This window comes from Chaetodon auriga, chromosome 10, assembly GCF_051107435.1.
Source record: "Chaetodon auriga isolate fChaAug3 chromosome 10, fChaAug3.hap1, whole genome shotgun sequence".
Classification (NCBI taxonomy): domain Eukaryota; kingdom Metazoa; phylum Chordata; class Actinopteri; order Chaetodontiformes; family Chaetodontidae; genus Chaetodon; species Chaetodon auriga.
Window position 1 is genome coordinate 19,869,006 of NC_135083.1, and position 16,895 is coordinate 19,885,900.

A 16,895-nucleotide genomic window follows, 5' to 3' on the forward strand; every position below is an offset into this window, starting at 1 on the left:
CTAGTTGAAGTACTCTTTAGCTGTATGAACACATCCTAATTTATTTTTCAACTGATTTGAGGACATAGACAGACATTAAACATTAATCCACTACTTCATTTGATCCCAACAGGGTGTTTGTACGCTGAGTATTACAGTATACTTGAGGACTGAAACCAACTGTCTGTAAGTTGCAGTGAATCTTATCCTGAAAACACTTGCTTTACCTCATTCAGGGGAGCAATTGTGCAAAAGAGAACTTGCTAATATCCCTGTCTGGTTACAGAATGCAACTGATGAGAGCGCTGATATATTTTTGTAAAGGGATCATTTTGCCACAGAGGGCTGCTACAAATGTTATCTGCTTATCCCTCTAGTATAATAATTCAGCTGAAGTCCAGCAATTGAAAATGGTGGAATGAACAAATACAGTAATGAGTCTGAATGTCTACCAGGACAGCCAGTGACAGAGGCAGGAATTCAATAACCGTGTATGTGCTGTTGTGATACTGCACTTGTACTACAGTATTAGCTACAGCTGTCAGTGCTGATATACTTTATCACATACTGGGACGCACATGTTGGTTAGTAGCCGGCGGTCATGTTAATATTTCTCTTTGAAGAAAGGGGAGGTTTTCCTTTTCTTTTTATTAAACAAAGTTTCAAGAAAAACCCTTTCAAGAACAAACTATAAAGGAGCTGTGATTCATGCTTTTGTGTTGATCTGTTGTATCATAACCACTTTCAAATAGTGAGGCCTCGAGGCTTAACCAAACACTTGAACTGAGCAGATTGTACTGCTGGTTTCAGCACAGTAAGGATTACCTCGTCGTTTACACTGGTGATACTCTTGTTTAAGGTCTCATTGAGGTGAAGATATGCGTTTCCTTTTATACTGAATATACCAATTAAAAGAAGATTCCTGCTCTCTAGCTGAACAGTTTTAGTTTAATTTAATAGAGCAACACGATGGAAATCAGAAAACAGGAACAGGTTTCCATGGTAACCTGTTTTAAATGGGACTAAGCAGACTTCTTAGTCAGGATCTTGTGATGATTATCATAATCTTACAATGTGACATCTGGTTAGTATCAGTCAGTCAATGAATATTTTATATTTATCAAGTCACACCATATACTGTACATACTCTATGGGAGAAGATCTGTCAGAATACAATGTTCATCTTCTCTTTGAAAGTGTCTGCACAGTCAGATACATTTCCAGTTGGAGAAATCCATTCTGGTATTCAGTGCCTGTGTGGATCATTGCATTAGATGCTATTTATAGCCAAAAAACATGACACTGTCATGGCTTTTCCTCAAATGCCTCCAGGGGTGTGGGTTGGTTATGTCTTCCTTTAAAATCATGAGGCATACTATTAAGCAGCTCCAGCAGCCATGCTGCTAGATTGAACAACTTTAAAGGATTATGGATTAAGAATACACTAAAGACAGTGGGACGCTGGTGAGAGCTCATACAATGTGTTTCCATTCATTCCATCTTCCCTGATTCTGCCAGCCTCGAGCACAGCCCGCTCACACTGGGGAGAGGACTCTTAAAATAGAGATGGGGGGATACGGAGTATGCATTTGCATTGCCCTAAGAGAGCGACAGAGATGGAGAAAGAAAAGAGAGAACAGGGAAGGAGCTGTGTGGCAGTCTTACCCCTCTGGGGGGCAAAAACTCTCTGATAACATCCAGGCCATAGAACAAGGACACTTCTCCTTTCAGATGACTCACTGTGAGGGCAGCACACACAGGAGTGCAGATTGGACCCCACTGGCAAAGCAAGCTGCATTTGACTGCTTCATCAAATTACAACAATGGCTCCTTGAGTGAGAGATGTACAGTATATACTGTGTGTGTGTGTGTGTGTGTGTGTGTGTGTGTGTGTCAGAGAGCTGGGTGATTTTACTGAAATCAATATTAATATTTTTCAGATGCCAAACGTCTGCAAAAATTCACATATAATAGCTGTAGTCCTGATGCCAACTCAGGGCCAGCTGCAGATCCGCAGGCTTCAGTAACTCAGGGCCATCTCTTATTGACTTTTACTGTTTTATAAAACATTTATTGAATCTCCTACTGCTTAAAAATGCTTAATAGTTGCACTTAAAGTGAACCGCTACCCATTTTGTTTATCAGCCATTCTGAAAACATGCATGTTCCTGTGGTTTATTATCCGTATTCATAATAACATTAATCATCATCTACTGCAGCTCTTGCTATTAGAAGTTGAAACCTCTGAGAGCTATAGAATAAATGAACTATGAAAAATGAAAAATTACCAGCACAACAGCACATCTACTTCTATCATTGCTACTTGGCTTCATTCATATCTTTGATATCCAAGAATATCTTATGTCTAATGTTACTTTTTCAACTTTTCTAGCATGAAAATCTGTCATTACTGCTATTGTCACATTGTTGATGGTTAATCCACGATGACCCAGGGACTTGTGTTAAGGTCTGCTAAAAACAAAATAAAAAAAATACAATTATTTGTTGAATTACTTTCAAGCTCTGCGTCTGTCACGATGATATTGTATTCTGGTCCAAGTCACCCAAACACTGTACATGCAGCTGTGACAGTGGGATGGTGTTGTTGTTGTTTGGTGCACCAGCAGCTCAGAGAGGTTCTGCAATGTGACATATTATCGCTGAGCCCAGAAAATAATGTTCATGTCTAGGTGAACTCTCCATGTCTGGAAGCACACCACTGTCCAGGAAACTCATCCATCTTCTGCTCCATAGATCGCTGCCTGGTCAGCTGAGACTGATGAATGTACAGTACATAAATGACATCACGCACTGTCACACTATGATAACAGGCGTAAGCTTTCAATAATAGAGGAGGGTTCCAGCCATATTAGCATCACAGCATAAAATCAAGAGTGCATGAAGCCTCAGGGAGCTGAAAATGCTGCTTAATCTCCCCTAAGACTAAACTGACCTCTAAAAAGAAACATGAACCACAACGCTGACGCACAGTAAATAATATCATCACTCTCACTTATTGGAAACGCCTTTAATATACTGGTAATTGCCTTCTCGTAGAAAACATAAAATTCAGATCCCACGGAAATTACCATGACCCCTCTGGGATTAGTGAGGGAAAACTGTTTTTTTTTTTTGTCTCAACTGCAGCATATTGAGAAAATGAGGGCATGATAGCGGTCCTTCTCTGCCCTTCCCAGTTCCATTAATTCCAGCATATAGCTTTAAGAGAGTCTGACCCAGAATAATCACTGTTTTCAAGAGGAGGTCAGCAGAGATGTACTGTAATGCTGAGACAGCCTCAAGTAGGGGAGCTCTAAACAATTGAACTGAACTACTGCTCTCTTTGTAAAAGAGAAGCAGTACAAGCGAAGGTATTACACATCAAAACACCCCATCTGGCCAGTGTTTTCGGTGATGTATTACAGGGTTAAAGTGATACTGTGGTTTACAGAGGAGCAGAAACAAAGAAAGGAATCTGTTCTGTAAAACCAGTACAGGACGTTTAGTTTTATTCTATTTCACTTGGCACAGATACTCTCTTCTGCCTTTTAAGTCCTATTTCTGTCCATCAAGTTTCCCCTACAGAATGAGCAGGGTTATAATCCTTCAATGAAGAGTGAAAAAGAGAACAAGTTGCATGCATTTCTGGGACAGGTTTCTCTTTCAAACCCTCTGCTGCTTTAAAGCTTTCAAAGAGCGACTGACATATTCACTGAGCAGGAATCACAGGGGCTGAGTTGGACCTGGGGTTGTCTCAGTGGTGCCATGTGTCCACCTCTACAGAGAGCGGACGAGTTCACGAGGCAGAGGGGAGCTCAGTTGGACTGCCTGCCTCAGTCCTTTGAAGCAGACTCGTTTGCTACTTCATCCAGATCAAATTCAGTATTGAAACAAGTGTTTAATACAATATTGAATAGTTAAAAAAAAAAAAAAAAACCTAGCAGAACAACGTGTAATCATGGAAAATGTGTCAGAAAGACGCTGCTTGAGGAGATGTCTCACTATCGTCATGGTTGTGGTGGACCTTAACATTAACTAAGAGAATATTATCATTTATCATCATTATTCTCTTTATTTTTTCATATGATTGAAGTTACAAAATGTAAATATGAAATAAATTTTCTGCTTCAAAGCAAAAACGCAAACTTCTCTGCTTTTTATCTAAAATGTTCCTTCTTTTGATGAAAATGACAAACATTCAAGTGTTGATACAAAAAAAAAGGATAAATGAACTAGAATAAAATAAAATAAAAAAACAGAGGCCCTGTTCTTTCTTTTGATAGATTCAGCGTTTACATATTCATGGAGGAAAATATTCTGGGGGGTCTTGAAAGAAAAGTGAATATGATGAAAAATGCTTGCTGTGGCTGTCAACTTCTAAACAATACTCCAGTAATGGAAGTGTTAACGGAGGCAGCTGCTGTCATGGGTGACCTGTAAACAACGTGCCGTGACAGCCATGTGCAGACGGTGTCGTTTGCACAGGATGCTGTGGATGTCTTACATAATTTTAATTCTGCTGGGTGTTTGAAAATGCTGCCATGTTGTTCAGTAAGCGCTCAGTTCTTGAAGCCCGTCTTCTCGGACCGTGTGTTATCTGGAGCCGTCGGCGAACACCGAACTGTTTTGGGATGTGGTGACTGACTTTAACTTTAAATCAGTGGTGCCGGTGACTGACATATCCACAGACTGAGATTGACAACAATCTCACACTTGCTGATGGTGCAGCTTCTAAAGCCAAAAAATCATAACAGGGAATGAATTTCTTTTAATAGATAAACAAGTCAAACATCATTAATCCTTTAACTGAACAGAAGGACAGTGAGGACGATCACAGGAATAGATCAGGCATCACTTACAACTTTACAATGACCTAATTATAAATACAGAGTGATGCAAACTACAGTGCTCTTATAATGAGACATTTGAGCTGCGTCAGAAGGTCCAAACACTGAAAAAAAAGTCTAAACTATATGTATTACTGCTCTCACAGTGCACTTTTTACACTGCATGTAAAGTATGAATGTAACACAGTGAGTCGAGCTGTTCATTGTTTGGAAATACACTGGAGGCGTTTTCGCATGACAATAAATTCCTTCCTTCCTTGTCACAGGCTGAATTTATTTCTATATTGTGGTTTAAATTTTGCCCTGCTGCTTTATCTTCTGCGAGTATGTGTGGGGTAAAGCAGACAATTGGGCTGGGGACTTTTGGGATTTTTAGATTATAGAGCGAAAGCGAGGCTCTTATGTGGCGCAGTGCTTATACAGTGCAAAACTCTCAAAGGGAGTGAGGGAGTATGTGGGAGCTTCAAATCAACTAGCTCCAGAAACCCACTTAGTCACACAAACTCTGTGACCACTCTGCCCTCCTTAATACACCTGTCTCTCAGGTGGTCCTCCTCCTTTTACATTGTTTTCTACACACACTGGAGACAACAAACTAAAGAAACGCTGTCTGGAGACAAGAAAGCTCAGCATTAACATGGAAAACATGGAGGCCTTGACGGATTATTTACACTATAAAAACAACGATTTCAGCTATTTCCATGTTTGTAGCTGGTGAATTGAACTGTAGTTAGGGCTGCAGCAGTACACCAGTTTCATGATACAGATTGGTATGACAATGGACAGTTATCATACCGTGTACATTTGGTTATCTACAGTATTAAGTTCTACTGTATTGGTGTTCTTAAACAAAATATTTCAAGTTTACATCACATCAGTCAGGACAAATTACTTTATGAGACTGTAATTAAGTGTTTGTTTGACAAAGACCCTTTTAATTTTATTCCTTTAGGGGTCATTTAATTGATAATAATTGCATAACACTGTGATACCATGAAAGTGCATTTTCTGAGATGGTTATCGCACCATGAAAATCTCAAACTGTTGCAGCCCAGCCTGCAGTTTAATCTGCAATGCTAATGTTGCTTTGCTAATTTTCTTAACTCACTCAGAGACTCAAACAGCTTTTTTTTTTATAACAAACATGATCTGAATTTACATCTCTGATAGTTCTCCAAGCAAACATTTTTGGTCACACTATCGTCTGCTGGTTGGTCGGTTCAACACCCTGCTGAAGTGTGAAGAAGAGTAAAGTCTCCAAACAACTGTTGGACGGACTGTCATCAAATTTGGTCCACACATTAAAGGCTTCCAGAGGACAAATCCTGTTGATGTTTGTGATCATTGGACCTTTCACCTAGTGCTATTAGGAGGTCAAACTCACCACATACCACACACAAAATAATGGAGCAAGTGCATGCAAAAGCTGTTTTTCTGCAATAAAGGTCAACAGCGCTTTGACATTCATTTTACTTAAATCGCTCTATAACATAAAACAAATGCAATGGAGAGATAATGTGCACTTATTCCTAAACTCTCAGGCTATGAGGACATCACACATGACTGCTTCACACTAAAGAAAGTCTGCAGATCAAGTTCATTAGAAATTAAATATCTATAGTATAATAGTAATTCATGGTGGACCACAGTATTTACTGATCATACAGTTTGATATGAAGCCATTCTGATCTCACCTCATTACCCTTCCATGCTTCCAACGCATCGATCACTGGAAGCTGACAGGAAGATCAGAGCTCCAGAACAGTGTAATCTAAGTGTCTCTTGAGAGATAACGCTTAAATTGACTGGAATCATCTCCTCTAGCAAAAGGAAATAAAATCCACACAAGAGAGTGTAATCATGCGTACAGTTTGAAAGAAACACCCAACTGTCATTTAGGAAAAAAATATGGCCATTACAAAAGGCTGAACTTCTCGGCGAAATGTGTTATTCATATGAAAAATATGGCAGGGCTGCCTTTCCAGTCCAATAAACTCAATAAACTGTTAATGATAAAGCAAATTGAAAATGTCAGAAGGTATACAAAATGCTGAAAGGAAGTCTCAGCTAGCTTGATGAATGGTGCTGCATATTGGATATTTATGAATTATGAGGCTACATGGCTTGTTCCATTATTCCATTTAAAACTCGTTTTAACTGGCATCCGGCCCACAGTCCTGGACACAATGGAATCTGTTATGACACTGAAGGCAAACTTTAGCACATTGTTGAAGAAGTGCTTCACATTCTGTCAGACTCCAAAGTAAATTCTTAACTAAAGGAAAGCAAAGCCTAATTCATCAAAATTGTCCGCAGGCCTTAATGTGCGTTAATAAGGTATCGAGTCTGAGGGGAAGAATGACAGTCAGCATAACTCTGCTTTCAAATAGCATTCTCACACAGTACGGCACGCGAAGCTTTGGACTCCTCACACACATCAGCACCTTTCTTATCCGCCATAATTCTCACACAGACAGTATCATATTGTGGCAGCAGCTGAAAATGAACCATTAGCAGAACGCTCTATTGTTATTTTAATCCAGTTCTGCTCATTTTTGTCCTTTGCTTGGCACTTTTTTCCACTCTCTCTTCTCCCATTGTGCAGAGCACTTTTCAGGGATAAGGCTTGAACAGCCTTTTTAATTTCTGAGGGAAGATCAGGGTGGTGGCAGATTCTGGGGGTTAAAGTCCTGATGTCTGAAGAGTAGAAGCCGTTTTTTGATCCTCACGGCTGATAAACCTTGTGTGTAGTGTGCATATTTTTCAAACCCGGATGTGACGTTGGCAAAATTATTTTTGCAGTATCAAATGACGATGTGAAAGTCATTCGTAGTGAGGATTTAATAGAGAATTATCACATGACTCAGCTGCTCCCCTCGGCTTTACGGAGCTTTACCCTACAAAAACATGGGGCATGGACACGACGCGTCACATTTGCTTTTGGTCTTCATATGTATTTATATGTATGTATGAGTATATGAATAGAACATGTTGTAAATACAACATGGAAAACTTCTTCTTACTTCATCTTAACATATTATAAACCTTTTACAACACATTTAAAGGGGTTATTAAAAGCTACTTGACTTCATTTGCATTTACTGGACTCATACATAACTGGTGAAGTCTTAGGCTGAATTGATTTACAATTAAAGATGTTTAAATGTCTTATGATCGGGGTCTGCAGGAATGAATACAGTATCACTCACACACTAAAACAAAACACAGCTGACATCATCTGATATAATTATGATGATCGTTATCATGTGTTTATGAAGTCTTATGGTGATTTATGGCTTCATGACCAACATTTAACTGCTACATATTTTCATATTTATTATATTTTGGCCCTGTTTTTTGGTTGTATTTTGACTGAAGTTGTGGAAGTATTGTGCGTTTCATGCAGTACAGCCGAGGGGGTTCATCCTCCGTCCACTAAAAGGAGGAGCTGTGATACCTCTGAGTCTCTATTTGCAGCCTGTTGAATATGTAATCATGCTTTTGTTGGAACTGAAGAGGGCTGTGTGCTCAAGCTCTCAGACTAAGCGACAGGGCAAATATAACCCAGCATGTACACACACACACACACACACACAGTCACATACACACATGTGAATGGCTCTGTGGTGGCAAGCTCTATTGCCAAGATACACAGGAACCAAATCGCTTATTCCCGCTATGTTGTGTTCCTAATTTGTTGATTATGGTGGAAAATCCTTCTAGATCCTGCTCCAACTAAGCAACATGCCACTGATATAAACCGAGTGTGATAAGCATTGAGACTGGACAGGTGTTCACACCCCTGCGCTCATCTCCAACCAATCAATGACAAATCACGAGAGAAGCAGACATGTGACTAAACATGTGATAAACTACATCCCTTTTACAACGACCCTTTTAAAGTCTTATTTAGGGATGAGATTGATAAGATACCAATTCCATTATCGCGTCTGCTGATCAGATTCTCTTACAGATTCCTGATCAATCTTCTGTGTGGAAGAAAAAGCAGGACTGCACAGATTTTCACAATCAATGCAACAGTTTCATTATCTCTGTGTCTGAACACAGTACAGAAACAGACGGTGGTGTTCATAAACAGTAGCTTTATTTCCTCTGCAGCAGAGAACACATGGCCTTCTAACTACATTGGGCTGCAACCTGAGCTTATCTGGACACTTGTACACAGACTATTATAACTCACTGTCTGTAGTGTGTACTTTATGGTGTCTGCGATAACATGCAGGTACTCTTCGCTCTCACACAACAACACCCGATGAACTACATCACACCCACACAGATTAAAAACAAGGGGAAATATGGTTTTCAGAGATCTGTGCACTGCTGCAGCTGGTTTGTGCACCGTCAATGCTCGTCCACTGACAGAGTTTCTTTTTGCCACTGACAGGCTCAGATTGGTAGCCACCAGACAACATTCACAGAAGCAGTAATTTTATCATCATAAAAGACACTTCATCCAAACTAGACAAAAACAAAAACAACAAAATCTTCCTGGTTCATCTTTTCACTGTTCCAACAATCATCCCCAACTCTGGTTTGGTTGAAACAAACTGACCAAACTGGGAGAAGAGCGAGAGAGAGGGTGGACGTCAGAGAAGCAGCGAAAGCAGAACATCGAGCTAACTCTGGAATTGTTTTCACCACACATTATCTTTTATTACCGGGCAGACCTAAATATGTCAGACTTCAACAGATTTTCCTGGTTAAAAAAATAAACTCATTAATTCAATGATAATAATAATAATGACTTTAATGTCATTGTTTTGGAATGTGCAACTGTCAGTGAAACACGCCGGCACCAATAAAAGGAACTGGTAAGCTCGGAGGCATATGATTCCAATGGAATGTGCAATTTAGAACCAATTTTCAACTGGGACCGCTTCCCATCACCACCCTTATTCTGACAAAATTCTACATTTAGCATTTATTTCTATGCCCGGGACAGAGGCAAATGATTACACTGAAAAAAATTAACCATGCACAACATATTTTCCAGCGTCTAACCTTTATTAGGACATGAGCTCTTTTCCAGGATGCTCTGGACACATAAACAAAACTGAGAGTCAGAAACATTCAGTGGAAGGATGCTGAGAATCATCTTTGTAGATGCACAATCTTCTGTTTTGACCTTTTCTTTTAGAGAGAGCGCGCCACAGCACTGGGCCTGAGTTCCACTGGATTTCTATAATACATTTTACCTCATCGCATCTTTTCATCATTAATCAAAATGCACTGTTTGGAATTATCTCTACATGTTTGTTGTGTTGTTTTGAATATCAGCCAGGACGTGGTTGTGTAGCTTTGAAAAATGCAGGCTCTGAGGTGTAGGAGTTAAGCTCTCCTCGGTAGATATCCTGTATTAGGGAGATAAATACCACAGTTGGCTCTCCAAAGAGTTCCAGAGATTTATGGATTGCTTCTGTGCAGCAGGCCTCTGGGAGGCAAATATTCTATGAAATCTTCCACATGTTTTGGTAGTGTGCAACAAACACACACACACACACACAAACAAACACACACATGCACACAAACAGACCCCATCCGTGCCCGTGAGCTGCAGCAGCTGCTTCTATGGTTGTAGTTTAAAAAACATTGTTGCACTGCTGAGGTCGAAGCATAATTCATAGAGGAAAACAAACTAAAAAGTAAAAGGGTGGAGTGGGTGGAGTGGGTATATGTGTGAGGTTTTGAGGGGGTCTAAGATGCAACAGTCAAGGGTGTTGCATCATCCCATTAATTACTCCCACTGCATAATGTCCTCCACTACAGCGTGCATGACCCACATGCTCAGAAAGATAAGCAGGGTTGTAGAGAGCATGGGAATGGGCTGAAAATGAAAAAAAAAAAAAAAAAAAGAGAGAGACAAACAGGACAATGCCCCAATCAACTCAGCCCCTCACTGTCAAAGATTTTATTCCAGCATAAGCCTCAATCCACATCAATCATCACTGAGTAGCTGGGAACTATATAGAAAGCGGGGGACGTTCTTTTGTTCATTTATGAAGTATTATAGTGGAAAGTGGCCCGCTGAGAGACGCCCCCTGTGCCTGGAGACAGCCAGTTAGTGGGAAGGGCCATGACGGATAAATCTGATCCTTTGTAGAGGCAGTATTGATCCAGCAAAAGCTCACTACATGAATCAAGTATGAGCTCAGTGCTGTTAGTTCCTTTGCTCTGTGGGATGGATGTGCTTCACTACAATAGAAACACACGCTTTCTCATGTAGCCCAAACTGGACAAGCTGGTCATAAAACCCAATCAGGCTAAGGGCCGCTGGCACTTTGGTAGGAACTTGGACTTGAATTTCATGAGGTCTGAATGTGGGGATCTTATTTTGGAAGAGAGCAGGGTCATTGTTAGCACAAATAGCTCATATAAAACATGTGAGTTTAAAGTAAACTGAGCAAAATACAGTAAGACTCATTGCCAAAACTGAACCTTTATGACCAATTCCAATTGCAAAAGTTAGAGCAACTCCTTAAACTGTCATTCGCTGTCACCTGCACAACAACCTGCCTTAAGAAGCTGTTAGCCCACCTCTGTACAAAAACATGCTTTATATGGTTTTTAGTGGAGAGGTTTCTGTCCTATGATGGTCTAAATCCTGTTTCACAGGGTTTTCAAGTCCAAAAATACATTAGAATGTACTTATAATCCTTGTTGTGCAGTACTTCTACAAAAATAAATAAATAAATAAATAAAAATTGGCCAACAGAGCTTACGTTCAAGTATTTGAGAGTTATTAGTTTTCCAAAGTTCTATGTGCTGAACTCCAGGTCTCTATTTCAAGCATCCACCATGGAGCTACACATTATGGTGGGAAAATCAACTTAACAGTGACAGCTATGGTCCAATTCTGCTTATGTCTCTCCTCTAATTGCTTTGCCAGTCAATCATGAGTCGTCGTGAATATGGCTCACCCCTGTCCTTTACCAGCAGCAAGTTTCTTTCTTCTTCTCTTGCCCTGCTCTCTTGGTTATCTCTCCAACATGGTTAGATGAACCAGCTTCCATGTCTGTTTTGTCTCTTACGCTATTTCAAAAGGGACAACCTGTTCTGGTCCTTCTGGATTTAACAGACTGCGGAGCACAGGGTGTTTACGACATGCACGCGCTCACACACACACACACACACACACACACACACACACACACACACACACACACACACAGAAATCTCCAGAGGATAGGATCTCAGAGAAGCAACACAGCCTATTTCACTGCAAATTAGGTTAATCACGCTCCAGAGAGGCCCAGTTAATAACCCTCATAGAGGATATTAAGATGGCACCTAAATCACAGGAATATCTGAATATCAGATGGCCCCTCACACAGTAACGCCATGTTTAGCCCCGGAGTTCTTGGCAGAGCTCGCTGTGAGGACGCTGACTGCTCATAAACACCCTAAGAGAAAACACCTCAGTGCAGAGTATAATATATTAGAAACCCTGGTTCATTAAGGCAGCGATATTCATCAGAATTAGACTATTACTCAGTGGGATAAGACACTGAATGCTAAGCACATGATCACCAGGAATATCAATACGAGGACATAATTCCTGACATCTTGCAGATGAAGAGTGATTAAATCCATTGTCTGGCTTTTTCTTTCCCTATTTTCTGAGAGTCCTTTAGAATGAACACTCCAATCACTTGGCACATCACAGTTTACGCAGGCCAGAAAGAGACAGACACGTGTCGCAACAGTCACCTGTACTTAACAAGTGGAAGCTGACAAATGAAGCCCTCCTGAAAGGCAACTGGTGTCTCCGCCAGTAATATTTCACAGCTGCAGTGTGCCGACGCCTGATAGCATCCCCAGTGCCTCAGCGGTATGAGAGCTCACCGTGGGGAACCTAAGACTGTGTGACGTCCATGAAAGATTGAGCCCGGAGATGCCGAGCCTGGGAGAGATGAATCCCTGCTGGTTAACCCTCAAGTGAGACACTCTCTGGCTCCAGCATTTTGTAATTCTGTAGCACTACCAGCACTCACGTCTTGAATCCTAACTAAATTGATCTTCTCTGAGATACACATCCACGTATGAAATCTGAGAAACCCATTACTTCGGCTGAAAAGTGTCAAATTTAAGTGGCAGCGCAGCATGTGCTTTTTACTCAAGCTAAGAAAACGTGTAGCTTCCTACCAGCACATTTTTGTTTTTCTTCCCATTTGCATCCTGAGTCATAGGTTTGTGTTCGGTGGTTAATGCTATAGGGAGAAATTAATTACACACCCCATTCACAGCAAATAACAAACCTCTTGCCACTGCCAAAGTTTCAGTTAGGGGTGGTTTAATTACAAAGAAGCACCTTTCCAATGTTAGGAGTGATTCATGAACAACATTTTTACTTATCCAAAACGCTCCAAAAGTTTTCAACGAGCTAGTTAGAGTTAATCCACCACAGTAAACAACAGGCTTATTTAACGAGCAATGTAACTGCAGCTGTGTGTGTGTGTGTGTGTGTGTGTGTGTGTGTGTGTGTGTGAGTGTAATGGCTAGCAACAACCATTGATCTAAGCAATTTATCAAGCAAACGTTCAGTGCACTTATTCATCCAAGCTTCACATATTTGAAGATTGGCACCTGTCCTGTTTTTGTTGTTGTTGTTGTTGTTGTTGTTGTTGTTTTTAATTGCTAACTGAATATCTTTGGGGTTTGGAGTGTTGGTCGGACAAAAGAAATGATCCGAATGATCTGATCTGCCATCACTTGGACTGTGGGAAGTTATGATGGGCATATTTTTTTAACCATCTTCTGACGTTAAAAAGCTAAAGAATTAATTCATTATGTAAACTTCATCGCAGCCCTAAAATATCTTTTAGAAACTCTATTAAGCAGACGTGCCTCTAATTCTACAGTTGGACAGAGCAATATAGTTACCACACTATGGAATATATTTCAATATCAGTATATTAATATTATGGCAAATCTATGATCAAATCAGCATAATGATACCATTCCACTAAAGTCTAGAAAGGACGATGCTGAATCTTCACCCAGCTTTGGTCCACAGGGAGTCTTTATGAGACAGTTTGTCTAGAAGACATGAACTACAGTGGTCATCTACAAAATCCTTTATTTTTATCTATTTCGGTATTTATCCATCCATTCTTCTCTCCAGACTTGCTAGTCATTGCTGTTGCAAATTACGCCCACGTATCAAGTGCCTGGAGATGTTCTGTTCTTTGTCTGTTCCAACAGGTACAGAAGCTTTCACTGCCCATTTCTTCTTCTAAAAAAATATGTTAAATACAACCTGTACTGGAAAGCAGGACTTTATCCCACACATTAAATGTAGGAAACCAAATGTTGCCATCACTGTCTGATAATAAATGACAGTAACAAACAATGCAAGCTTTTAGCCTGAGATGGCAAACACAATCATCCCACATCCCATCCTGATGCTCCACATCATGTCAGCAAACGACAGGGAAATTCCTGAGGATGGAAATTGGGTTCTCTCTGCCTCTGACCGATTCAACTCGAGATACAGTGTGGGAGCTAAATGCATTTCATCATCTTATACAACTGTTTTGTCCTACGGCATGTATTGCCATTATCCTGCGAGGTCAGCCCTGAGATGTACAGTGTTTGTCATGCATAAGAAATGGACGGCTGCAAATGGGCAGGAATTAGAGCTACCGGTGGGAATGAGATCCAGCAGGTGGCAAGAGAATCTCACCGCTGGCAGGTCTGGTCTCATTTCACAGCGTGTCATTACCTCTAAACCTATTTTACAGCAAATGAATGAGCTCAGTTTCAGCTTTTGTTTGCAGGCTTCCCAAGTCAGTAGACTGGTCTCCATGCTGCTTCAGTTTAAGGATACCATTTTATCATAGAGGCAAAGAACGTATACGTTCATTATTCATATGATGAGAAAATGTTCCACTGGAAGGGATGAGGTAAAGCTTACCTCCCCATCCAGCCTGTCTACATGCCATCCTCTCCTCTATCTTGGATAAGCACTACTCAGTACATACACCCACTAACTCCATATTTTCGGGGAGTAAAAGACTTACAGAAGAAGCCACAAACTCAAATTTGTGTTCGATCATAACCCCGCAAAGAAATGAATTTATAAATGCGTATTTTATAATTAATTTCACGTCTAATTTCACCAACTAATCACCCTATTAAGTGCGTGTTTCTAAAAGAGCGCGTGCGTGTGTTTCTTCTCACAAGTGCGGAGGAGCTGACAGACCTAACCTTGAGGCGGTGCATGCGCGTGCGTCCGTACACGTGTGTTTTAAGCGCGCGCCTGTGTATGTGTGTGTGTGTGTGTGTGTGTGTGTGTGTGTGTGTGTGTGTGTGTGTGTGGCTTGCGCCGTACTGTTGGCGACCCCCAGCGTACGGGACGAGAAGTTTTCGATCAAATTCTTCCTTTAAACATCACAGAACATATCCATCTTCAGCCTCCGCCTCAACATCCCTCAGTGTCAACAGCACACCGGGAAATAGTCGGTGTGTGTGAGGAACTTTGGTGCAAGGGAACCTGCGTTGGCACTGTTTTTTTTATTTATTTTATACGGAGCTATTGACACACAAACCAATCATCAATTCCAGCAGACTCTCATAAGTTGCAGTGGCGTACATTAAAAAACTGAGACATGTTCGTCGTGTAATGTGAAACAACAGAAAACATCTACATGTCTCTTGCGTTTGTCGATTACAGTGTGATTCCTATGACATGAAATTAAATTGTTCGTGTCTTACCTGCGCGCAACACTCCGTTTTATCCACATTTTTCTCGTCTGCCGAATCCGACTCAGTCCTCCAGGTATCCTCCCATTTAGATGGGTTTCCACCAAAGTCGACAATAGCTGATAGAAACACTCAAGTGACGGACCTTACTCCAGCTGTCAGTAACGCAACCATTATTTAAGCCATATCCTTCAACGTTGCGCACATCAAATTCCTCCAACAGCGCTGCCAAATCCCTCTAAAAAAAAAAAAAAAAAATACCAGGGCAATACTCAGGTCTCTTTGAAGTTGCTCGTCAATTGTTCTTTTGGCGATAATCTTCCTCGTTATCAGTTAAAACGAGATGGGTTCACGCGAGCAGGCGGACAGGTGAGCGGTGCCCTCAAACTTTGCCTTCGCGCAAATCTTTCATTCCTGCCCCCCCGGCTGGAAAGACGAAGATGTGAGCTGCGAAGAGCAAAAACAAGGCATGTAGTTGGTATCCTCGTCGCTGAAATGACAGCGCACCTTCTCCTACATTGTGGAAAGGCAGATGAACGTCCAAAAAAAAAAAAAGAAAAAGAAAAAGAAAAAAATGGGGGTGGAAGATGAGGATGTTCGTTTCTCTGAAGCACGGAGGAGACAAGTCACCGCTGGCAGGGGGTCCTCATTATCTCCTCACATCTCTTTGAGGTGTTGAGGGGTGCGGAGGGGTTAGGCAAAGTTAAATAATAATAATAATTAAAAAAAAAAATAGGTGCAACTGAAAAAAGGAAGAGGGGAAGCGACGGAGAATCCTGGAGGTTGAGAGTTGTTTCAGAGGAGTTGGGCAGAGGGGGAATGAGGGCTTGTCATGAGAGAGGAGAGGAGGCTGGTCCGTCTCCTGCTGCTCCTCTTCTCTCAGACTGACGAACGACCTGCCTGCTGAGCCCCACGCTGTCGTGACGTCATTTTAAAGCCAAATATGTCATGTGCCGGAGTGTCTCACGTCAGACGGGTGCACGCTCAGGAGTGTCAGATTGGGTATGACAAGGGGCAGCGCTGGCCAGTACGGCACGGAGCTGCACGGCAGGATGCGACCGAGGCAGAGGAGTGGAGGGAGAAGTGCGTGGGAATGGCTGGAAGTACATTTAGAGAACGTATAGCATCACGTTAAATACTACAGTCCCATCAGCTGGGTGTGAGGACCAGCTGAGTCTAATAGTTAGATGATGTAATCTTATGTTTGAACATGACCATGTAGGCATGATCTGAACTCTCCTTTCTACCTAAGGTCAAATTGGGACTGACTTAACCTAAGGCAACCTTTAATAAGTACAATCTGACTCCCCCAACTCCTAGTAATGTAGTTGGATCACTTAATAATTA

At 41.2% G+C, this 16,895-nt stretch overlaps 1 protein-coding gene across 2 annotated transcripts in view; it reads right to left on the minus strand.

The window, feature by feature from the left end:
* ajap1 (adherens junctions associated protein 1) overlaps positions 1 to 16,554 on the minus strand; it is a 48,252-nt gene extending 31,698 nt beyond the window's left edge. The window contains exon 1 of one of the 2 annotated variants that reach the window (XR_013077704.1): positions 15,561 to 16,554. Coding sequence is in view for 1 of the 2 variants with exons in the window: in XM_076740603.1 (XP_076596718.1) it covers positions 15,561 to 15,589 (29 nt within the window). In the remaining variant the exon portion in view is untranslated. The remainder of the gene's footprint in view (positions 1 to 15,560) is intronic. The other variant, XM_076740603.1, reaches the window with a different exon arrangement.
* Between the last annotated feature and the right edge of the window lie 341 nt (positions 16,555 to 16,895).